Source organism: Saccostrea cucullata, unplaced genomic scaffold (assembly GCF_032062105.1).
Source record: "Saccostrea cucullata isolate Sc308-1 unplaced genomic scaffold, CSIRO_AGI_Scuc_v1 ctg2060, whole genome shotgun sequence".
Taxonomy (NCBI): Eukaryota; Metazoa; Mollusca; class Bivalvia; order Ostreida; family Ostreidae; genus Saccostrea; species Saccostrea cuccullata.
Genome location: NW_026925790.1, coordinates 1 through 26,104, shown reverse-complemented (window position 1 = coordinate 26,104; position 26,104 = coordinate 1). Strand labels below are relative to the sequence as shown.

Here is a 26,104-nt window from a genome sequence, read left to right as displayed (position 1 = left end):
CTGGCACAGTGGTTCTTGAAAAGATCTTTTAATGACCCCACCCAATTTTTGTCTTTTCTGAATTATCTCCCCTTGTAAGGGAACTTAGCCCTTCATTTTTACAATTTAAACTCCCCTTCCCCTAAGGATGCTTTCTACCAAGTTTGGTTAAAATGACAAAATGATATCAGAAAATCTCACTTGAGCCTTTGGCTCAGGTGAGCTAAAGAACTTTTAATGTGCAAAATGACCGTCTTCTAACATGTTACGAATCTCTGAAACGTACTACTTTCCCTACTGAACAGTGAACAAACGCTGAAGGAAAGGTGGGTGAACTATGTGCGAATGCTGAACGCAACTTGGAGAACGATGTGTGAATGGTAGTGCTGGGTATCGCGACGGAAAAATCGTATAGCGATATATTGCAATATTATATTTTGTATTGCAATATATCACGATATAAATATTTAATAATTTTTTGCTTTTTGTGAAGGTTAAATGAAAACACAAACTCATATTACATGTATTCTCGAGTTGATATTCCAATTGCCTGATTGCGTTATGTCGGCGCAAGCGGCAAGATAAGTTTTTTTGTTGGCACAACTTGGTGAATTCAATTAATTGTAATACTCAGATTCAGCTTTAATGTGAAGAGGTTTCATATAACAGTTGTCATCGTTTCGTTTTTGAAAGAGACAAGTCTCTGGTTTCTGATCACACTTCACGTCGCTTGCCGCCATATTTTACCTTGAAAAGGGCAAATAACTTTTTTTGTAACAATTTATAGCATATCGAACCCGAAAGAAAAAAATCGGGATACACCGGTTAACCGGTAATATCGCACAGCACTAGTGAATGGTGAACAGTGAGTGAACGCAGAATGCGAACAAATCATGAATGCGAGCAAAAAATAAAGGTAATTAAATGATGAATTATTTATTCTGAATGGTGTGGCACAATAAAGATCCCTCTCTGCTCAAAGGCCGTAGGTGTTGAGCAAAGGCCTAATTTTGCAGCCTTTCAACGGCAATGGTGACATCTTCATATCAGTGAAATATTCTGGTGAGGGACGTTAAACAGCATCTGATCTTTTCCTTGCATTAAGATTATTCTATAATTCTATAATACTAATTTCAGGTGCTTAGGCCTCACCAATTTAATTTCTTGTTCATCTGACATTTGACAAAAACTAGAACTGTCCAAACGGGACAAAATACCCCTGCTGGGTTTTTCAGAAGTAAGTTTATCCATAAGAAAGATATGGACCGGACACAAATTATTATCTACCAGTGAACTTGAACTTAAGGTCATGACACACCCTTGGGTCATGGGCAATCTTTGTGTGAAATGAAAAATTACCAAGTTTATCCATCAGAAAGATATAAAGCGGACAAGAATTATGAAATTTTCTTCCAGTGACCTTGAACTTCCATCAACTATTTTGAATAGCTTAATGAAGCTATATAGCTATTTAAAGCTATACAGCTTAATCAAGAAATTATACTGGACCTGACATGATAACATCATAAGAAGGTAATTAATTAATTTTCCTATTGACACAACATGGTAAAAGATTATAAAAACTTTTTTGACCGATTCCCTGACTTTCAAAGTTAAGTACAACGGTACCGTAGGACTCTGGCATACAACAAGTTGAAGAAAACAGGTACAACTTGCTTATTTTTATCAGTGGGTTTTTGGTGAATTGTTTTCAGTCCATTTCAAAGTTGAAAACTAATATTGCCTCATTATGCGACTTTTTGTCTGCATGCTTTTCATAAAACATTTACTCTGAAATAGCTAAATAAAGCTATATATAAGTATATTTTGCTATATTGCTATAAGGCCAAACAAAAAAATAACTTTGTTTACTGTTACATGCTGAAATAAAAAGGGTCGGTAGGTAGGAATTTTTTTTTATTTTACTGAATTTAAAATTTACATGAATTGGTTGAATTACAAAAGAGTTTTACCCTTGTGTGGTGCCTTACTTTTGTTTGGCTTGTAATATGGGTGGTTTCTTGCCAACTGCCTAACAACTCAGGGGTGTGGATGTAAAAAAAAAATCAAGTACTAGGCTACTAGCCCACAGGCTTTTAACAGCAATAAAGTTACTAGCCCAAAGTTAAAAGTGAGCAGTCCAAATATAGGGGCAGAAAATTGTAAAACAAATATTGTAAAAAAGTTCATTGTTGAGAAAGTCAGGGTCCTAAACCATCCCTTTTAAAGTTGAAGTTTAAAAATTTTATGAAATTATATTATTTTTCTTTTCTGAACATATTGTACTAGTGTAGCTTATCTACGATGAAGCAAAACCATTTTATTTTCATTTCAAACCATTAAATACAATTGATATATATTAAAGTTTAACCGCATAACACTTACCTATTAGTTGATTGGGGAACTGTAAGTAATGGAAAGAGATATCTGCATGTATTTACCAGTAACAGAGAAATGGAGGAAATTTGGATTAGAAAAAAAAAATTTTTTTTTTAAGTAAATAAATCAGGTAGTACTTCAAAATGGATAAGGTTAAAGTAATTTAAGAACAGTTGGAGCATGCTGCCTAAAAAAGATTTCATTAGTTGGAAATTAAATAGCAAAACAATGAGTAAAAATACCGTTTGTATTTCTCATGTATTTTATGCATAATTTTAAATTTACTGCCCCCAAAACGGTAGCACCAGGCATCAGGCAATGCTTGTTGCACACCCCAGCAACTGCCACGCAATGGTAAGCAAATTGCAACGAACTCATTGGTGAGGGTAGAAATTGAACTCGCTGGTTTTGTTTTTGTACTTTCAATTTCGATTTCAAAGATGAATGTAAAAGTTAAACTGACCAGCCAGTAACTTCCTGAATTTTATGACGAAAAAAAAGTTTGGGTCGGCGATAAAAATTAGGGTCGGTCGGGTAACCGTAAACAAACATAATTTTTTGTTACGCCTAAAATATATATATTGGATTCCGAAACTTCATAAGAATCCTTACAAACAAAGATACATTGCAGGTTCCAGTAAATGTTCAACCAAGCCTCTTTCGTTACTTCTCACTAAAATATTGACAGTAGTGAAGGAAAAACTTCAAGAGTACTGTACAACTATATATTCAAGAAGTGGTGTAAATCAGATGTGGATACTTAAAAATTCTAAAGAACTTTTGGACAATTTGAAATCACAAGACTTTACAAAAATCAACAGCATAAAAACTTAGGACTTTTCAACTTTATACACAACAATTCCGCACGACAAATTAAAATCCAGGCTTTTTGATATCATTGACAGCTGCTTCTTCAACAAAAATGGAACTCGTAAGTTTACTTACCTCGTCATTGGTCATTTGAAAAATTATTTTGTTAAAACAGATTCTGATTGTACACATAAGTACTCTGAAGTTGACATCAAGAAGATGCTTGAGTTTCTGATTGACAATATCTATGTGGTTTTTGGAGACCAGGTATTCCAACAGTCTATTTCAATTCCCATGGGTACAAATTGCGCTCCGTCATTAGCAGACTTATTTTTATATTCATATGAAGCAGAATTTATGCAAAATCTTTTGCGTGAAAAGAAAAAAACACTTGCTGTGGCCTTCAACTCGACATTTAGATATATCGACGACGTATTGTCAATTAATAATGATAATTTCCATTCCTACGTCGACACGATATATCCTGGTGAGCTTGAGATAAAAGATACCACAGAGTCCAACACATCTGCTTCATACTTGGATATTTTACTTGAAAAAGACACAAATGGTAATCTAACAACCAAGCTATATGATAAACGTGATGACTTTAATTTTTCTATCGTCAACTTCCCTTACTTATGCAGCAATATACCTTCATCACCTGCATACGGAGTATTTATATCTCAGTTGATTCGATACGCAAGAGCATGCTCTACGTATGAACAATTTCTTAAACGAGGTAAATTATTGACAAGCAAGTTGACGAAACAAGAATATCAACAGTCTCGTTTAAAGTCATCATTTCGTAAATTCTATGGTCGATACAATGACCTTGTCAGCAAATACAATTTATCATTGAATGAAATGTTGACTGACGTTTTTCATACCAATTGTTAGTCCATTATTTATACACTGAATTGACTACGGATTTTTTCCGTTATTTCCTGATTATGACAATGAGCACACGGCGGGTGTGACCGGTCAGCAGGGGATGCTCACTCCTCCATGGCACCTGATCCCACCTCTGATGTTTCGGAGGTCCGTGTTTGCTCTGCTCTTGTTTTGTATATTTGTTTAATGGACGTTGAGATTGAATACTGTTCGTTATTTCCATATCCTTATATAGTGATTTTCCTGGACGTGACTAATCCGAGATTCCTCTGACTCTAACTCCTGCTTTTATTGAACTTCGACTTCTTTGCGCATGACGTCACACACAATTACACAAACAAAACTTTCACGTGAAAATATCATGTTTGGTGTTAATGCTGTTTTTAACCTAATTTTACCATAGAAGTTGTTTTTGACAGTTGCTTTCCTTATAATTAAATAAATGAAACATCATTATATTGTTTTATGTATTTTTCATATTTTATACTTTAATATTTCTCCGAAAGGTCCACACGTGTTTTGAGCACGTGTTACTTTGGAATTTTGTGCATTTGTGTGTTGACGTCATGCGCAAAGAAGTCAAAAGGCGAGAAAGCGACCTTATTCAAGTGATGCTTCATTTGTCAGTGATAGGAGCGTTTAATGACGATTAACAAGTAGAATAATAATTATTTTACCCATTTCTAGTGTCTTGGGAGTTAGCTACGCAAAATTTAGTTGTAAAGGTAGGCAGAGTCGCGACACGAGTTAGTTTCGCCAAATTCCCAGTTTTCAGTATGGCGTCCGCTCTGACTCTCCCCTGCCTAAGTCTCAATATAAAAGCAGGGATTAGAGTCAGAGGTAGATAGAATGTTCTATCGTTAAAATGATATTGTCCTACGGACCTGGTTTAACGATAGAATTCGTTCTGTGTATTCGTAATGTAGCAGAAAGAAACACAGGCGAAAGTGCATTTACTAGGAATAATCTAGAGAGTTCCAAATGTAAACATTTGAATGGAGAGAAAAACCTTGAGAAATTTAATTGGATTTACGTATTTATATGGATTATTTTTAGGGATAAAAGGCATAAGCAATCTCAAGAAGGTTTTATTTTGTGTTTTATTTATTTTGTTTTGATTATTTTGGTAGTTATTTCCAGTGCAAATCATTTTATATTCTTCAAAATCGTTTCGGAGCGGATCCGCTCCGATTGATCCGCTCCGATTTGCTACGTTGCAAGTATATGGGACATATTCTAACTGTGGTGAGGGCCTGTACCGAGACACAGTTAGATTATTCTAACTAAGTCAAAGGAATCTCAAATTAGGAGTGGACTAATCCGAGATTCCTCTGACTCTAACCCCCGCTTTTATATTGTGACTTGTGCGGGGGAGAGTCAGAGCGGATGCCATATCGAAAACTGGGAATCTGGCGAAACCACTTGGTAGCGCTACTCTGCCTACCTTTTATAACTTTATTTAGCGAAGCTAACTCCCGAGACGCGAGAAATCAGTAAAATAATTATTTTCCTACTTGTAAATAGTGTTTAAAAGGATGCTTCCACCGTTTAAACAGCCCTATCACCGACAAATGTAGCATCACTTGAACTAGGTCGCCTCCTCCCCATTCGACTGCTTTGCGCATGACGTAAGCACACAAAATTCCAGTCAGTTTGAAAGTAACACGTGCTCAAACCACGTGTAGGGCTTTCGGAAAATTATGAAAGTGTTGTGAAAATACATATAAAATAACATAATGATGTTTTATTTATTTATTGATAAGGAACGCATCTGTCAAAACCGACTTTTAAGCTAATATGAGGTTTAAAACACCACACATGATATTTTCACGTGATAGTTTGTTTGTGTATTTGTGTGTGACGTCACGCGCAAAGCGGTCGAATGGCGAGGAGGCGAGTCAGGCGACCTAGTTCAAGTGATGCTACATTTGTCGGTGATAGGGTGGTTTAAACGGTGGAAGCATCATTTTTATGACAATTGACAAGTGGGTGAATAATTGTTTTACTGATTTCTCGCGTCTCGGGAGTTAGCTCCGCGAAAAAAAGTTGTAAAAGGTAGGCAGAGTAGCGCTACCAGGTGGTTTCGCCAGATTCCCAGTTTTCGATATGGCGTCCGCTCTGACTCTCCCCCGCACAAGTCACAATATAAAAGCGGGGGTTAGAGTCAGAGGAATCTCGGATTAGGAGTGGACGGGATCAAACTAATTTCTTTTCTTACCTTTAGCTTTGTAAAATGCATTTAGGCGTGAAACAGCATCTTTCATGTGACTTTCCATGTTTTTAATGTCATCGTTGCTTGCTTTTTCCAAATTTTGCAAGAAAGAAACTCCGTCTTTAAACATTGATGTAAACGGGAAAAAACATGGCCGTCGTTTTATTTTGTCCCTTAACACTTCATATCCACAAGAGACATCTGAAAATGATATACTTTCCGTGCCATTGCAAGATTCTAGTTTGACAACAGCAAACTGTAGCTTATTAAGTCCCAGAGCAGTTAGACCCTCAAATATTCGCTTGTCTAGTTATTCTCCTCCATGATCGGAAGGAATTCCGAAATGATTATGGGGTGCGTCGATTTACCCAAAAGAACCCAAAAGGACCCAAAAGGACTTGAAATAAAGACAATAAATGGATATATAATGAACATTTTCATATTTTATCAAATCTAAAACTATTTTTTTAGGGTAAAGTGTGTGGTTGGGGTTGAGGTGGGAGGTCCCCCACCACCCATACACCCCACCCATCCCCGATACCATATGCCTAAAACATGAATAAGATAAAAAACTTTTTTCATATATTTATTATCATATAGTAAGATATGGTTATATCAAAATGTAGATATTTTAATCCTTTTGGAAATATTTTTGTTTCATGTGTTAAACGTCTCCTAAAAAATAAACTCCAATGATTTTTTTAAAATGACTGTAGAAATGAGTAATTTTCTAGGCATGGGGATAATTTTCGTCTAATAACCCGGTCAAATTTCTTTTAAAATATAGATCCCCGGTTTGATGTGAAATTTTACGTAGAAAAATAATTAAAATAAAAATGACTCTATATTAATTTGTAAATTTTCCTTCGGGCGTGCATTTATTTAAGGTTAACTGGGTGTTTTTTTTTTTTTTTGCTGCTTGCTCAGAAGGCGAAGTAAATTAATACTTTGTTAATTTCAGCTAAAAGAAATCAAAGCATACCTGACTTTTATGTTCAATTAAGTGTTAGTGAGATTTATACTGTTTGATGTGCAATAAAAGTTGTATGTTATTGTTACAGTTGCATCAATATAAGTATTTTTTGCCAACTTTTATGTAAAAATATAATATAATATTCGTAATTTACTTCAAATTATTAATTTTCAATGTTTTATGACATTTTAATTAAAGTCCTTTAAGTTTGGGTTCCTTTTGGGTCCTTTTGGGTTCCTTTTGGGTCGCTGACAGATAAGTCGGACCATAACAATGTCGGACTATAACAAACTCGGACCAAACCGAAGTCGGACTATAACAAACTCGGACTACCGTATATATATGTTAAGTAATAACAGATACCTGTTTTGAATATAAAATTAATTTGTATTTTGTTATATATATTATGTTGAATACTATAGATATGTGTGTTTTACCATTTAAAACAATTTTAAAACACTTTAAAATAAGAATACAAAACTCTTATCCATTTTACAGTTTAAAGTATTTGTCGTAGACTACGTCTGCTGAGAAAATATATGTACCTGTCATGTTTTTCCTAATTTCTTGTTAAATATTTTTGTAAAAAAAATCATAATTTACCCACCCCATCCCCCCACTCCCCGAACAGTCAATCTTACGTCTCTGTAAATATTAAATCATTCATTATCATTGTGTTTTCCATTACATTTACTTACTGGTATAAGTAAATTTAAAAACGAAAGTGAAATTAATTATTCATTTTTTTTTTTTACCTAAAACATAAATCTGGTTATACGTATTTATATGGCATTTAAAAGTCATATATATCTCTGTAAAAAAAAATTGATATATTTGGTATTTAAAAATAGTCAACAGCACGGCGGACGTATAGATTTTCTCTGCAGGTGTTTATAACTGTTAACTATAGAAAGTGCAAAATATTTATTTTGGTTCAAACATTTGAAAAAAAAAATGAAAATATATAACTTATTAATAATATATTAGCAAAAATATAATTATATATTAACATATAGTAAATTTAGTACTATGGTCCGAGTTTGTTATGGTCCGGCTTTGTGTAGTCCGAGTTTGTTATAGTCCGAGTTTGATATAGGCCTAGTCCGACATTATTTTGGTCCGACCTATCAGTAAATCGTTATTTTCGCATCTTCACAACCCAGGGATTTCTTCAAGTCTATTTTACTGTTTAAACATATATTGATTAAACAAAAATTATCAAAATAATTAACTTCGTTTGAATTATTGAATTTTATCCTGTCTTTTCCCTTGATTTACTTTAATATAAATTACGAAAATGTACAAGGATGAATTCCATCATTTTCATCCAATCAGCAGCAGCAGTTTCCGCGGCAGTAACTTTACTCCTAGCCGGTGTAAACATGTGTGAAAAGAAATTGGTGAATATTTAGAGTTCTGGGGTTTAAGAAGATAACTTACAGGTATGTGTTGAAAAGATATACTATTCAAAATTACATGATGTCATTGTGATGTCATTTGTCAGTACCCTATGTTACAATTGGAATAAAAGCTACAATTTACAAAGTTTTAGTTGACCTGTGTCGGCCTCAATATTGGGCGCGGTGCCGCAATCATTTACAATCGAAAATCACAAACAAAAGGAATTTTGTCTTAGAGTACAGGCCAGTTTCTTATATCCTTTTCAGCAGTTCAGTAACAGCTGAGTGACAGTACTAGTTTCATGAATTATTTGATTTATTTCAGTCCCATCAGAAATACGTATTTTATGTCTTCTAGGCTAGTTCCATGCACATGCATGTCTACTATAAATAGGCCTAGTTTACCAATGTTGGCCAACACTACACCTAACATACAGGGAAATCTCATTTTACGGTATGATACATGTATCATCTTTTTGTAATTATCTGTACAAAGAGGGTAGTATCCATGTCATATTCAAGTACTGCATGATTAAAATATACAAGGATTTCCCACTACCCAAGGGGTGTAGGGTGGTTTCGCGCCGATTAGGTGTTGGCGCCGAGTGGTATAGCGCCGAGTGGTTTCGCCCCGTTTATCAACAGGTAAGATATAAGTAGTATACAGTATGGCTTCCCCCCGATGACGACGCGGCGATTAGGTGTTGGCGCCGAGTGGTATAGCGCCGAGTGGTTTCGCCCCGTTTATCAACAGGTAAGATATAAGTAGTATACAGTATGGCTTCCCCCCGATGACCTATAATTATATAACTTAGTACCTTGTAATTAGTTAACCCCACGCGTTAATGTCGTGTGTCGGATAATTATCCCATTTTGTATTAACACTGATAGCGAGGCCATTTTTAGCCATTTATTTGAACAAAATTGATCGTCTAATTTGGAATAATTAAGACTGGCTGTTAAAATAAATATTCATTTGAAATTATTTCACAAATATCATTGAGTTTTCAAGGATGTCATTGTTTTTCATTTGATTTACAATATTAGACTTCCCATTTCATTGCAATATTACCTCTTCTTTATAATATCTTAATATATCTTATTATATATATTAATCAAATGACTAATTCGATAAGCGGTATCTTCAGTTATACAGTAGAAATCAATAGGGGCGAATCCACTCGGCGCGAACAAGTGATCGGCGCAAAACCACTTGGCGCGAACTCGTAATCGTAAAAATTCCTGCTTTACTCCCCAAACAATAAGTTGCATTCAAAAATTTATCGGGATCGGAATACGCTAAAACAAACTAGGCCTAGTATAAACAAAAGCATCCCAGGTTGGAAATGATAAGTTATTTAATGATTTCAACATAGAGCGACATGATTCTGATATGAGCTTGAAAGAGATGTTTTGGTAGGTTTTGAGGATAAGAGATAAAGGAATTAAGGTAAAGAGTTGATATGTTTAAATCCATGTGATATCATATTTATATCAATATGCAATCATCGGTGCCAAGTTGCCAACACAAATTTCCACAAGAACTTAAAGAACTAGTGCTGATTGTAACGGGAACCGTTACAGATGTTCCCCAAACACTCCCCAACTTCCTTTTGGTTCCTCATTCCCTCTAAGCTTCATCTAATAAGGCAAACTCTATGCATCTTAGACATTAACAACGTTTTCCATAAATATACCAAGTATATCGCAAATTTTCGCATTGCACGTGAGCGCATGTGCAAACTTATGCTAAACGACCATATCATTTTATCTACACTATCAATTACTTTAATGTACCTAATATTAAGACATTGAATCAAAATGTATTCAAAAATACGCTAAATCCAGTGTATTTTTAGTTTTACTGATTGCACGTGCACGCACGTGCATGCATGTGCATGATGACCAAACCTTCCTGTAGGAGCCCATTATGTTTGTCTATGGTGTAAATCACATCCCAATTAGTTGGAAAGCAAGGGAGTTATAACTATTTAAAGTTTAAGCCAATCAGATTGCAGCGCACGTGCATGCGCGTGTTTTCATGACAATTTTTTCATATCATATTGTAGGAAATCCTAATGCATGACTATGTTCAAAATTTCAAAGCATTTCGTCAAAAAACAAGAAAGATATTGAGAATTTCGTTTCAGCCAATCAGAGCAAAGCACACGTGCACGCGCGTGAGATCTTGCTTTTTTGACCATGTCCTCTTGTCTAAGCTTCTAATATATCCTTATGTTATGAGTTTCAAAGCATTTCATCACAAATTTAAATAGTTACGTCTATATCAATTATATTTAATTTCTCGTGTTGCACGTGCGCACTCTTGCAAGCACACGTGCATGCACATTCTTTTATCATAATTCTTTTATATCAGGCTGTAGATCTCCCTAATGTATAACTATGTTTAAAATTTCAAAGGATTTAATCAAATACAAGAAAGATATTGAGACTTTAGTTTCAGCCAATCAGAGCGAAGCGCACGTGCATGATCATGTCATCATGTGTACAGTACTATTATATATTTATATTTTATGAGTTTCAAAGCATATAATCAAGAAATAGAAAAGTTATGGCCATATCTATTATATTGGTCATTTTACGTGTTGCACGTGCACGCTCTTGCAAGCACGTGCGCGCAAAATGACCTTGATTCCGCAAATCTACATAACATGTCTACTAACCCTAAAAAGGTTTTACCTTCTTCGGGTGAACAGTTTACAAGATCACTCGCGGACAAAAAAGTACCCAGGAAGAAGAAGAAAAATAATAATAAGAAACAGAGTAAAAACAATATGTTCCCCAACTTCGTTTGGGGAACATAATAAGTGTATGGCAATCATTGACACGCTTTGAAATAAAAAACAATGAAAAAAGACAGAGCAAAATTAATTTGATATATAGGATTCCCTATTTCAAGAGAAATAAACATGTTATACAGTAAATAACCATAATTTGTTCATTTCATGAAAATTTAATCCATTGAAGTTTAACCATTTCCTGATAATGGTTAAGCTGTTAGTGAAAATTAAGTTTGACAATTTATTTCATTTTACAGGTCATTAGGTTACCATATTGAGATTGGTTAGTTGGCAATATAGAAGAAGACAGGAGCATTAATAGAAATATATGCACTGAGTAAGGAAGTTTATTTCAAATGGTTCATGCTATTTATTTTAAAAATATTTTACACATTTTACAAGATTTTTTTATTGTCAACCAAAGGTAGATGTTTAAAATTTTTTTCACGAGGTTGCACACACTGAATTGAAATTTGGTACAATGTATATAGATTTATCAAAAGAATATCTACAAACATCTGTTGTTGATATTATCATTAATTTTATTATAGATGAAATGGGAAAACACTCTCTAGAAAATAAAAGGAGGAAGAGGCAAGAAAAAAGGAAGAAACACAGAATGGAAAAGGCAAGGCTCCTGCAGTTGAATGAGAGTTCTGAGGAATTCGAAATGTTCAATAAAAAAAACGGTAAATATTACCGCTATTTGTGATGAAAAGTGATCAATTTTAGGGTTGGAAACTGGTACATGGTACCAGTACTGTATCGAATAGTTACTTCACAAATACCTGTAAAGTACCGTTTCATTTAATGCCGGTACTGATAACGGTATTTCATAATCTTTAAAACATAGTTAAAGATTTAATAAAATAATTTTTATGCCCCCCTTCGAAGAAGGGAGGGCATATTGCTTTGCTGCTGTCTGTCGGTCGGTCTGTCGGTCCACTTAGTTTCCGTTCATTTTCTTCGCAACCGTTGCACATACTGAAATGAAATTTGGTATTTAGATATATCACATAAATATTCAGGCCAAGTTCTGTTTTGGGTACGATCACATCCATTTTTGACAGAGTTATGCCCCTTGGACTTAGAAAAATTTCATTATTTGCAGTTTCCGTTCATTTTCTTTACAACCGTTGCACATACTTAGATGAAATCTAGTATGCAGATATATCACATGAATATCTAGGTCAAGTTCTGTTTTGGGTACGATCGCACCAGTTTTCACAGAGTTATACCCCTTTGACTTAGAAAAATTTCAATTATTTGCAGTTTCCATTCATTTTCTTTACAACTGTTGCACATACGGAGATGAAATTTGGTATACATACATGTATTTATCAGATATATATCTAGGTCAAGTTCTGTTTTGGGTACGATCGCACCAGTTTTCACAGAGTTATGCCCTTTGGACTTAGAAAAATTCCAATTATTTGCAGTTTCCGTTCATTTTCTTTGCAACCGTTGTACATACTTGAAATTTTTTTATACAGATATATCACATTAAAATCTAGGTCAAGTTCTGGTTTAGGCATGATTGCACCATTTTTGACAGAGTTATACCCCTTGGACTTAGAAAAATTCCAATTATTTGCAGTTTCCGTTCATTTTCTTCACAACTGTGCACATGCTGAGATGAAATGTAGTATACTGATTTATCAGATGAATACAGAGTTCTTGAAATCTTTCGGTCCTGTCGGCAAAACTGATTGAAACAACCAAGGACCGATTACTTTCCGTTCTGTGTCAGTCCAAATGACCGGATGGTGTTGACAGAGAACTTGCAAAAATCTGACTAAATTTCGTATAAATTCCCTATTATCGATGGATCGTTATCTTCCAAACTCTTTTTCTGCATGTTGTAATGGCTTCTTGATTAATACAAGTGCAAATTTAAAGACAATGTTCTATCGTTAAAATGATAAATGTCCTACGGACCCGGTTTAATAATAGAATTTGTTCCTTATATTCACTATGTCACAAAATAAACACCGGCAATGACTCGAACTCAGTACATTTACTACGAAGATTCCAGAGAGTTCCGAATGCAAACGTGGCGTGTAAGAAGCGAGAAAAAAACGTTAAGAAAATAAGTTGAATTATCGTCTTTATTTGGATCATAATTTAGGTTTAAAGACATACGCGACCTAAAAAATAGGTTTGTTGTTATTAATCCTTTTGTGATTTAGGGCTGTCACGGGTACCCGAAATGACCCGGAACCGCGGAACAATTACTTCGGGACGGGTACGGTTCCGTTTTTCCGGAATTCGGTTCGGGTCCGATATGTATAATAGAGAAGATTTTACTATAAAAATGGCGTCAAAAACGAGAGATTTGTTAGTACATTGTCATGAAAAGGCAGGATTTCAAATTGGTGTTGGCCATTTGCCAATAAAATTTAAAAATGGCAGGAAAAAAATAAATTTACCTGCCACGTTGGCCTATAAGTTTGAAATTGACATAATGGCCAATTATCTTCTGTATGTAAGGGCCAGTCGTATAATCCCCCCCCCCCCTTCAGATCCGATTGTTTTTCTCTACTTTCTGCAACTGCCGATTCAATCAGCCAATGACATTTTGGTATAAATAGATCTTGACAAAATACTCTATAATTTTATTTCCAAACCCAACTGCAAGGAGCATAAGAGTAGTGATGAATGTTTAAAACATCGAAGGAATCCATGCCATGTTGTTTTTTACCGCCATGATTGAATATGGGGTCGGACTAATAGCAGGAAACGGACAATGGTGCAAAGTTTTACTAAGGGGAATAAATTATTCTATGTAATCTTTAAACGCGATTATACATTGAATATCATTAGAGATACAAGTCTAATTTTTGGATTACTATTTTTAAAAATTATATTCCCAAGAAATGAATATATGTACAAGTAATAAAAGGTGGGACTAATATAAGGTTAATACCCATTGAATGGAATTAAAAAAAAAACAATTCCCATTCTGTTTCAATATATTAATTTTGTTTAAAAGAAAGCAAAATAATATTTCCACCTCATTAAAAGGAAAATTAATATTCATATTTGAATATTTTATGTAATAAAATGACTATTTTGTAAAAGTCGGATAGAAATCTGAGCTTGTTTAACTTTTCTATTGGCCTATAATTTTAGGAATTTTAGGACAGAATGGCCTATAGTTACTTAAAAATTATTTCAATCTAAAACCCTGAAAGGTTATTTAAATAATATGGTACAATTGTTGTCTAGTCAGGAGGCTAATTTAAACTAGTTATAATGTTGCAATTTCTAAGATTAAATGTGGAAATGATACAAATCATGAGCTTTTCTTCCATTACCTACCCGACCCGAGAAACCCGAAACCGAACCTACAAAAATCAGAACCGACCCGACCCGAAAATTTTTGGAACCGTGACAGCCCTATTGTGATTACATCAAAACAATAAAATATGTTCAAACCAATTTTGAAGTTATTTCCAGTTCATATCCTTTCCTATACTTCAAATTCGTTTCGGAGCAATTCTAACCTATTTGCAAACCTATTTGCTACATTGCGAGTATAACTGTTATGAGGACATGTTCCGAGACTCAGATTATTCTAACTTGTGCCAAACTATTGGTTCACTGTTAAAACAAGTTTCTTGACGGTGCTAGGGTAAGAAGTGTGCAGTGTTCATATAGACACCGTGTTTATTGATAATAAAATTTGAATACAATTTTATTTTCATGTTTTTATTAAATTTATTTTGGACTGATAGAAATCTGTCTGGACTGACAAACTTCACATGGCAGTCGGTTCAAACGACTGACAGCGAGAAAAAGATTTCAAGAACTCTGTGAATATATAGGTCAAATTCTTTTATGGGTACAATCGTGCCATTTTTGACAGAGTTTTGCCCCTTGGAATTGGAAAAATTCCAATTTGGGGGTAGGGGGGCATAAGTGTTTTACAAACACCTCTTGTTTGAAAAAGATTCCAGACTCGCGAAACTTGATTCTCTGTGCATTGAAAAGGTTGGCTAATTAACAAAATCAGTACTGAGGAAGATACTTCCTTTCTACAACCTATATTCGAGAAAAACCAACACTTATTAAAAAAATATTTACATTAATCTTGTTTGAGTTTTGTTATTACAAACCGATAAAAATTGTCAATTAGAAAGGGAAATCGTTGCGAATTTGTGATGTCATCTCTCCCTTTCTCATGTTTCATCGTTTAGTGATACCAAGCAAAATGGCGACAGGATGAAGCAATCAGCTGTCATTTAGCAGAGAATTAGACAACAATGTTTCTTATGTTTTTTTTATTTTATTGAGATTCAGATTAATTTGTTTTGTTCATCATTTAATAAAAGGTTGAATTATAGAAATAGAATATATTTAAAACATTTTAGATTATAACATTGAAAGTTTGGTTATAAGCGGTGATAATTGAAAGCATATTTTTCATTAAAATAAACCCGGATTCTCATTCATCAAGGTATAGTACCATTCCGTTAAAACAACCGTATCCTTTCAAAAATACCGGTATGGTATCATACGGTTTCATCCTTAACGGTATCCAACCCTAATCAATTTATTTTAAAATATAACTTGTATTAAATCAAGGTAATGAATGTCATTGTATGATTGCTTGCTTAACATTGACGTACAAATACTATTTATATACTCATATTGATGAAAAATGATTATTGAAGATTTAAAGGAATTGTTATAGGTAATTTTATTAAATTTGAATGATTTCCATTTTTGATACAATTGCTAAAATTGTTCAGCATACATATTTTGATTTTAATATTAATTTTTGCAGCAGAGAAAGTTGGTCTGGAGGAGGAATATTCACTTTTAGAGGAGGCGGAACAGGAAGTAAATTCACAGTGCGCAAAGGATTCCATATATATCGATGAAACGTTTATAGAAAAGAGGACCAATTACAAAACGGCAAAAGAATTATTTGGGGACGGGAACAGGGATGCGGTTAAGTTGCGAAAAACATTGGAGGACGAAAGACAGAAAAGAGAAAAGCTTTTAAGATTCACTAACCATTGTATTCATTTTATAAAAAGTAAGAAAAAATGTAAATTTTGCTGCAAGACTTAAAAGGATTTTTGATATTGTTAAAGTAGGGGGCTACTCGTGTCAAACCGGAAGCCGGAATTACCGTTTTCGGTTTTAAAATTATGGTACATATAACATTAGCAAAAATGTAAACAACGTCTATAGAAATGTTGGAGGGGCGTATAAAGATGATTGAGGTTATTTTTTGTGCAAGGATTGAAATTCATACAGTATGTAGCAAAAAATTGAATTGATTTAAAACACAAGCGCGAGGTCAAATGCCGGATGTGATATTCAGATGCGGTGTATTTTTAGCCTAGGAGGTTACACTGATACTAGACGTTTATGATTGCATTGGTACATCTCAGATATTTCCGATATCTAATTACAGAAAACGTGGTGAATAATTTGCTCTTATGTCATTGCATAAAACTTTTTGTTTGTTGTTTTTATTTATGCACAATTTGTATGCTGTGCAGATGGGATTTTCCTACTTTCGGTTTTGACGGCAAATTTTCTACATACGAACTCAGGTACTCAATTATAATTAAAAAGCAACAACACATGTTTCTATCGATGTATATGCAATTTCAGACATAATTTTGCTTGAAAGACATCGCTTATAATTTTTTTAACTAGTAATAAGCATCCAGGAAAGTCAGATCATCAGTAGTGGACATGCTCACAGTACATAATGAATAAAGAATTAAATAGAGAATAAAATTTATGTTTGTGGTTAGGAAAGGGTGTGTTAATATTGTTCTTAAAAATAATATTTCACTTTTAAGCTGATTTATAAATATCTTTGCCAACATAAAATGCTTGGGCTATTGAACTGCGATGGGGGTACCTGTATGTTTTACCCCATATCTCGGTGAAAAAACAGATGACCAATAAATTTATCATGCCTATAAGATACTTCAAGCATTGGTTGCTATGATTTAAAACAAAAAAATAAGGGTAAACAAATTAATTATTCTAATAGAGAGCTTTATTTGAGTTTTGAGGTCTGTTACTTTATTAGTGAAATGAGATTAATTATTCAATATTTTCTTAATTTTAAGCAGAAATGTGTTCCATAGCCTGAAATTATTAAATATTATCCTTATCCTTGTAATTTATGTTCAAAAGAATTTATTTGCCATGTGCTATGACATAAAATGTAGACAGTCTTTATAACCGTGATGATTTTGCTTTTTCAACAAGAGGGTACATGAGTGTTTCACACCCTATCTCAGTAAAAATAGCGATTATCTTTGTAATTTTTGTGCTTTTGAAGTAGATAAAGTATCTATTTATGTAAATCAGGACAAAAATTGCACCATTATCCAATTATTTCTACGAGTAGGGACCTACCTTAAATTGGTTAGTAGTATATTTTTTAGTCATGAGTAATTGTATATTTTTTGGTAATTATCTATTTTAAGCTTTTTCAATAATGAGTTGTTAGAATTGTATTTTTTGCAATTTTTAGCTCACCTGAGCCGAAGGCTTAAGTGAGCTTTTCTGATCACATTGTGTCCGTCGTCCGTCTGTCCGTCCGTAAACTTTTCACATTTTCGACTTCTTCTCAAGAACCACTGGGCCAATTTTGACCAAACTTGGTACAAAGCATCCTTGGGTGAAGGGGAATTTAAATTGTTAAAATGAAGGGACATATCCCCTTGCAAGCGGAGATAATCAAGAAAAGACAAAAATAGGGTGGGGTCATTAAAAAATCTTCTTCTCAAGAACCACTGTGCCTGAAAAGCTGAGACTTATGTGGAAACATCCTGGGGTAGTGTAGATTCTAAATTGTTCAAATCATAACCCCCGGGGATTGGGTGGGGCCACAATGGGGAATCAAAGTTTTACCTAGAAATATATAGGAAAAATCTTTGAAAATCTTCTTCTCAAGATCCACTGTGCCAGAAAAGCTGAAACTGATGTGGAAGCATCCTGGGGTAGTGTAGATTCTAAATTATACAAATCATGACCCCCAGGGGTTGGGCGGGGCCACAATGGGGAATCAAAGTTTTACATAGAAATATATAGGAAAAATCTTTGAAAATCTTCTTTTCAAGAACCACTGTGCCCGAAAAGCTGAAACTTATGTGGAAACATCCTGGGGTAGTGTAGATTCTAATTTGTTCAAATCAAGACCCCCGGGGATCGGGCGGGGCCACAATGGGGAATCAAAGTTTTACTTAGAAATATATAGGAAAAATCTGTGTAGATTTCAAATTGTCTAAATTATGATCAGTGGGGTAGGGTGGGGTCACAATATGTATTACAAGGGGTAAATCTAGTAAAGTACAGAATTGTCAAAGCTTCTCAGGTGAGCGATGTGGCCCATGGGCCTCTTGTTGAATTTAATAGCTCCAAAAGGGAATATTAATAACCATGTCAGGGAAACAAAAACTTTCAGTTTTTCACCAAGCTCAAAGAAAAAAAATGTCAAGGAAAGAATGTCCAGGATGTAAACAATCATTTACATCTAGGTATTTTAGGCAGCATAAAGAAATGTTTTTTTGTAATAATCAATGGAGTTGTTCCAAGTCTGGGTTAGAAAATGTTGAATTTTTATCTCAGGAGAATGTAGAGGAATCATCAGAGAGTTCATCAGATGAGAACCTATCTTCTCATAGATTACACAATGTTTTTCAATCATACGTTAGCAAAAAAATTTTTTGTTAATAATTATGACGCTGAGTCTGAAAGTGAAGATGAGGTCTGGAATAATGCAAGTTTGGAGGATTTAGATTTAGACCTTCAAACAGAAGAACTTTGTGAAAGAAATGAAATGAATGATGTGAATGTTTCAAACCCAAATATAAAATTTGGGACACTTTTGATGTGGTTATGTATATTCATATGTACATGGCAAGCCATTTTTATGCTGCCAGACTGTGTTATAAACAGCCTTCTTTCATTTTTACAAACATTCTTTTCTAGAATTGGAAAAGAGTCATTCATATTTTCAAGTTTAGCTACTATTTTTCCAGGCTCAGTTTATTTGTTATGGAAAAGAATAGGCTTGAAAAAAGACAATTTTACAAAATATGTTGTATGCAGAAAATGTTTTTCTATTTACCTCTACAATGATTGTGTATTGAATTTAGAGGGCCAAACTGTGTCTGCTAAATGTCCTTTTGTAGAATATCCTAACCATACACAGCCAGCAAGGCGTAGACCATGTGGGGAATTGTTGTCAAAATCTTTAACACTTTTAGATGGAACCAAAAAACTTTACCCATTTAAAACTTACTGCTATAAACCTATTCAAGAATCTTTGCAAGATTTAGTTAAAAGGCCTGGGTTTGAAGATCTTTGTAACCATTGGCGATCAAGGAAGCAGTCACCTGGGTTTTTGACAGATATTTACGATGGAAATGTCTGGAAAGAGTTTCAAAGTTCAGAAAAAAATAGCCATCTTGGAAGGATGTGCGTCCTGCGCCAGGTGGTGTCGGCCATCTTGGAAGGATGTGCGTCCTGCGCCAGGTGGTGTCGGCCATCTTGGAAGGATGTGCGTCCTGCGCCAGGTGGTGTCGGCCATCTTGGAAGGATGTGCGTCCTGCGCCAGGTGGTGTCGGCCATCTTGGAAGGATGTGCGTCCTGCGCCAGGTGGTGTCGGCCATCTTGGAAGGATGTGCGTCCTGCGCCAGGTGGTGTCGGCCATCTTGGAAGGATGTGCGTCCTGCGCCAGGTGGTGTCGGCCATCTTGGAAGGATGTGCGTCCTGCGCCAGGTGGTGTCGGCCATCTTGGAAGGATGTGCGTCCTGTGCCAGGTGGTTTTTGTCATCTTGGAAGGATGAACTTAATGTGCCTGGTGTAAAATATAGATATGCCTGGCGATTTCATTAACTGTTCAATGTTATTTTTTTAAGCGTGTGTTATAACATTTGAATTGTTTATTGTATCATTGGTACTTCAGAAGTAATGTGTTTTTGCAATTTTTTAGACCATTATTATCATTATTATTTTATAGAAGTAATGGACTTAGTTGATACATGACATGTTCATTTAAATGAATAAAATTGTGTTCAATGTTTATGAGAACTTTTGTGCTGTTCGTATAATGAGTATTTTATTTAAAACTAAATGCATATCTTAATAGATGAAAGAAAATGTGGATTGCATGGTTGATTGCAACCAGTGACCAATGAAATGCAACATGCAATATAGAGAGAGTATTCTTTTCCAATAAAGGGCCCAAAGAGAGGCACGGAAGATAAATTGCTAGATAAAGGCAGTGCATTATCAATTAAGATAATAGCTATGAATTTAAAATTGTGTGAAATTAAAATAAATAAAAAACAAGTTGTGCTTTACAGTTTACAATATTTAAAATGATGAGAGAGTTATTGTCCAAGTTGAAATTATGATTTTGACATAGAGAAAGGAATAATGATTTAATTTATTTTAATGTCTGTAGTAAAGACATCCATGATCAAAGGAAAAATATAAACCCATTTTAAAAGGAAGGGGGGGGGGTGGGCATCAATTAAAAAGAGGGTATAAATTCCAACTATTTGCATCACCATGATTAAATTTTGCAAACAGATCGGGTAGCAATGAATGAACAATCTCACCAGCAAAATATGATATCTGAAAAAAGGGGGACAGTAGCATATTTAACGTATTTCTTCGACAAAATTGCTGATCATTTGTCATAAAAAAAATTTCCTTAAACCTCAATTTTACTTGAAACTGCGGGTTTAATGGCGTTTAATCATTTTTAAACATGACGTAAAGTTGAGATTTAATTACCATTAAACTTTGATGTATAATTTAATATTAAATTCGAATTAAACTTGAAAGTTCATGTAAAATGTAAATTTAATTAAGTTTAATTTTATTAAACGCAACTTTTCATGCAGTGATATAGTTTGTTATCAATTTGTTTTATATTACGTCTGAACCAATCATTTTATTATCCACAAATTATAAAATACTCTAAGAAGAGATGTATTCACTGACGAGTCCAATCATTATGATCATTTTCATTTATTCACATGTACATCTGAGTTTTCTCTCAGAAAATGATCCCTCCAGCGCCCTACCTATTCTGTATTTCTGTTTGTTTGAACATTAACAGATAAAGCGCAATGTTCCAAGAAAAGATATGTATCGATCTGACAGGTCAAGTGATTTTATACATCGTGTTATATCTAAGTTTTCTCTTTGTGAAAATGATCTCTCAGCTCCCTACTTATTCCTTATTCTGTTTGTTTGAATATCATTACCCATATTAAAGTCTATTGAAATAATATCTTTAGACACCAACTGATTTGAATTTAATTCAAAAATATCAAATGAACTACAGGAAACGCGTAGAATACAATAACAACGATGTATTTATGTATTGGATATATGCCGAATACAGTTCTGTATTAAAAAATATCAGACAGTTTGAGGCCCGTTAGGGCCGAAAACTGTCTGATATTTTTTTAATACAGAATTGTATGAGGCATATATCGTACTTAAAACATTGCTTTTGATTTACCTGAGACAGTCCGATATTAGATCAAAAGACAAAGGTGTTAATGACCACTGAAGCTATTCTTTCAAAAAACGCAGGCTTAAAAAAAACTGAAAAGTACTCAGTATTTAGGGATTTGGCTACACTGAAGAAGGTATTTGAAAGAATTTAATAAGGAGAGTGGGGACAAAATATTCATTAATTTTGAAATGGAATGGAAAATTCAGAAATGAAGAATTAAATCACAGAAAATTAAGCGGATGCTGAAGGTAAATTAGTCCGTTTCATTTTTTCATGTTAATCATTTACATATACCTTTGTTATTGATGTTCCGTTACAGAAAAACAAACAAAATCAATAATCCAAGAGTTTTGAGAAAAACATTGAAAATATTCAAATTTCTTTCAAATTTGTTGCAAATCCGTCAAATTAAGTATTAATTATCATATGTTAGGTCTTAGTTTATTAGAAGTTTAGCCGTTTTTGTAGGGGTTTTTTTGTTTATTTTTTATTTATTTGCATTATCTGGTTTACTGCACATTCTTCTTCCTGTTACAGTATTTTCAGTGTAATTGCAAGTTGGTTTTTGTTTTTTTGCAAATATTTAAGACAAATGTTTTCTAAATCTTCATTCCAGTATGTGAGAAATAGAAATTTAAATTGCTGTTTGTTAAATTATCACACTTTTTATTTCTTTTGTTCCGTAGCAGTCCGATTTTGAAGGATATCAGTACTGAGACAGTCTGATATTACGATTAATATCAGACTGCTCACTAATATCGGACTGCCATAGGTAAATTTTTAGACTGAGAGAACAAAGGAATGACATCACAGCAATGTTTTAATATTTTTTAGCTCACCTGAGCCGAAGGCTCAAGTGAGCTTTTCTGATCACATTGTGTCCGTCGTCCGTCCGTCCGTCTGTCCGTCTGTCCGTCTGTCCGTCCGTAAACTTTTCACATTTTCGACTTCTTCTCAAGAACCACTGGGCCAATTTTCACCAAACTTGGTACAAAGCATCCTTGGGTGAAGGGGAATTAAAATTGTTAAAATGAAGGGACATATCCCCTCGCAAGGGGAGATAATCAAGAAAAGAGAAAAATAGGGTTGGGTCATTAAAAAATCTTCTTCTCAAGAACCACTGGGCCAGTAAAGCTGAAACTTATGTGGAAGCATCCTGGGGTAGTGTAGATTCTAAATTGTTCAAATCATGACCCCCGGGGGAAGGGCGGGGCCACAATGGGGAATCAAAGTTTTATATAGAAATATATAGGAAAAATCTTTGAAAATCTTCTTCTCAAGAACCACTGGGCCAGAAAAGCTGAAACTTATGTGGAAGCATCCTGGTATAATGTAGATTCTAAATTGTTCAAATCATGACCCTCGGGAGAAGGGCGGGGCCACAATGGGGTATCAAAGTTTTACATAGAAATATATAGGAAAAATCTTTGAAAATCTTCTTCTCAAGAACCACTGGGCCAGAAAAGCTGAAACTTATGTGGAAGCATCCTGGTGTAGTGTAGATTCTAAATTGTTCAAATCATGACCCCCGGGGGAAGGGCGGGGCCACAATGGGGAATCAAAGTTTTATATAGAAATATATAGGAAAAATCTTTGAAAATCTTCTTCTCAAGAACCACTGGGCCAGAAAAGCTGAAACTTATGTGGAAGCATTCTGGGGTAGTGTAAATTCTAAATTGTAGGAATCATGACCCCCGGGGGAAGGGCGGGGCCACAATGGGGTATCAAAGTTTTACATAGAAATATATAGGAAAAATCTTTGAAAATCTTCTTCTCAAGAACCACTGGGCCAGAAAAGCTGAAACTTATGTGGAAGCATCCTGGTATAATGTAGATTCTAAATTGTTCAAATAATGACCCCCGGGGGAAGGGCGGGGCCACAATGGGGAATCAAAATTTTATATAGAAATATATAGGAAAAATCTTTGAAAATCTTCTTCTCAAGAACCACTGGGCCAGAAAAAGGGAAGCTTATGTGGAAGCATTCTGTGTAGTGTAGATTCTAAATTGTAGGAATCATGACCCCCGGGGGAAGGGCGGGGACATTATAGGGGAATCAAAGTTTTACACGAAATATATAGGAAAAATCTTTGAAAATCTTCTTCTCAGGAACCACTCGGCCAAAAAAGCTGAAACATATGTGCCAATGGAAGGATCGTGGGGTAGTGTAGATTTCAAAATGTCTAAATTATGATCAATGGGGTAGGGTGGGGATGCATTATGTATAACAAGGGGGAAATCTGGTAAAGAACAGAATGGTCAAAGCTTCTCAGGTGAGCGATGTGGCCCATGGGCCTCTTGTTCTCATATCTTTCCTCAATGTGTCATATTAAAACATTTACAAATAAAAGTAATACTCCAATGACGGATGTAAATCAAAGCCTATGGAACTGATTTATTTATTTTCATGTAAATCTAAGTTTCCTCTCAGAAAATGAACTCGCTACACGTGACTGATTCTCAAATCCTTTTGAAATTATATTCTTTAGACACCTAAGATTCCTCTCAGAAAATAACCCTCCAATGCCCTACCTATTCCGTATTTCTGTTTCTTTGAACATTAACAATAAAAAGCAACGCTCCAAGGAAAGATATGTGTCCTGACAGGTCAATTGATTTGATACATGGAGTTATATCTAACTGGGGGAAAATAATCTTCCACCTCCCTCCTTATTCCGTTTTTTCTTCTTTTAAAACATTTACAACCAATGACAGATGTTAATGAAAACCCACTGATTTTATTCATTTATTCAGATGGACATCTCAGTTTCCTCTCAGGAAATGAACTCCCAACACCCGGCTGATTCTGAATTTCAGATTATTTGTACATTCACAAATGAAAAGCAATACTTCAGCTAAAAGTACCTAAAACCTACATCCTCTTTAATCTTTCATCTAAAAATTATCTTCTTGTAAATTTCTTGGATTTTTGTCTTTTAATTCCATTGCCCATGAATCAAATTCTTTTCAACAAGAATATTTAGACACAAAATCTCTTTTAATTCGACTGGATGCTATAAAAAGCATGAAATCTGCAGAACATGTAACAGCTTCATAACAATATCTCCCTCTATATAATTTCATTTATGAACATATTATTTAAAAATTTAGAAACGAAAAATATACATCTATGAACATTTGTGGAAAATGAAATTCAAACAAATGAAAAATATAGAATACAAAGTGAATGGAAAATCTTTTACCCTAAGTTTCGTGTGTATGAAAACAAGGGTAAGAAGATAAATTGTCATAAAGTACATCCTCTCATGTAACGTTTTTCAATGTTTTCAATGTTTTAGTATAAAACGATTTGTTCATATGACAATATCAACCTGTAACACTATTTATGAACTAATTATTTTAAAATTTAGAATTGAAAACAAAAATGAATGGGATGCGTGGAATATGAAATTCAAGCAAACAAAAGTAGGGAATAAGGAGTGGGTTGAACATATTTTACCATGGATAGAAATCTGTATGTAAATATGTACATAAGATTATTAGACATGTCATGATGTACATCTTTTTGGGATATTTTTGATTTTTTTAGCTTAAAGTAATTTATTTGTTTGCTATATTTTTTTTCAAAACCAATTATATTATAATTATCAAATTATAAAATACTCCAAGGAAAGATGTTATTCGTGGCAATTTTAATTATTTCTTTTATTCACTATAACATATTTACTTCTGAGTTTTCTCTCAGAAAGTGATCTCCCAGCGCCCTACCTATGCAGTATTTCTGTTTTATTGAACATTAGGAAATAAAAAGCAATGCTCCAAAGAAAGAAATGTATCCGGACAGGTAAAATGATTTTATACATTGTTTTATATGTAAGTTTCTCTCGGAAAATTATCTCCCATCTACGTACTTTTTCCGAATTTCTGTTTGATTGAATATCATTACCCATATCAAATCCTCTTTAAATTATATCTTTAGAAACCTTAGTTTTCTCTCAGAAAATAACCCTTCATTGCCTAATTACTGTGGTTTTATCAATATTCATTGAACACCAATTTTCGTGGATTTCGTTGTTGAGCAGATCCACGAATTCAAATGTTCATTGAATTACTTATTATTACATTTATTTCTATGGGCAATGCTTTTGTCCACGAAATTACGTATCCTCGAAAACGTCT

The 26,104-nt window shown here is 34.2% G+C and overlaps 1 protein-coding gene and 1 long non-coding RNA gene across 4 annotated transcripts in view; one reads left to right on the top strand and one right to left on the bottom strand.

Moving 5' to 3' along the window:
- Positions 1 to 7,796, bottom strand: part of LOC134269812 (uncharacterized) — a 42,153-nt gene extending 34,357 nt beyond the window's left edge. The window contains exons 1-2 of the mRNA XM_062752017.1: positions 7,790 to 7,796; positions 6,278 to 6,577 (exon numbers count right to left, since the gene is read on the bottom strand). Coding sequence (XP_062608001.1) covers positions 6,278 to 6,577; positions 7,790 to 7,796 — 307 coding nt within the window. The remainder of the gene's footprint in view (positions 1 to 6,277; positions 6,578 to 7,789) is intronic.
- A 786-nt stretch (positions 7,797 to 8,582) lies between these two features.
- LOC134269814 (uncharacterized) lies at positions 8,583 to 16,546 on the top strand. 3 transcript variants are annotated; one of them, XR_009992648.1, is made up of 4 exons: positions 8,583 to 8,686; positions 11,703 to 11,782; positions 11,997 to 12,134; positions 16,235 to 16,546. It is a non-coding gene; the product is annotated as an uncharacterized LOC134269814 (long non-coding RNA). The 3 variants fall into 3 exon arrangements; XR_009992649.1 differs by lacking the exon at positions 8,583 to 8,686 and adding an exon at positions 9,957 to 10,060; XR_009992647.1 differs by lacking the exon at positions 8,583 to 8,686 and adding an exon at positions 9,957 to 10,094.
- The last annotated feature ends 9,558 nt before the right edge of the window (positions 16,547 to 26,104 follow it).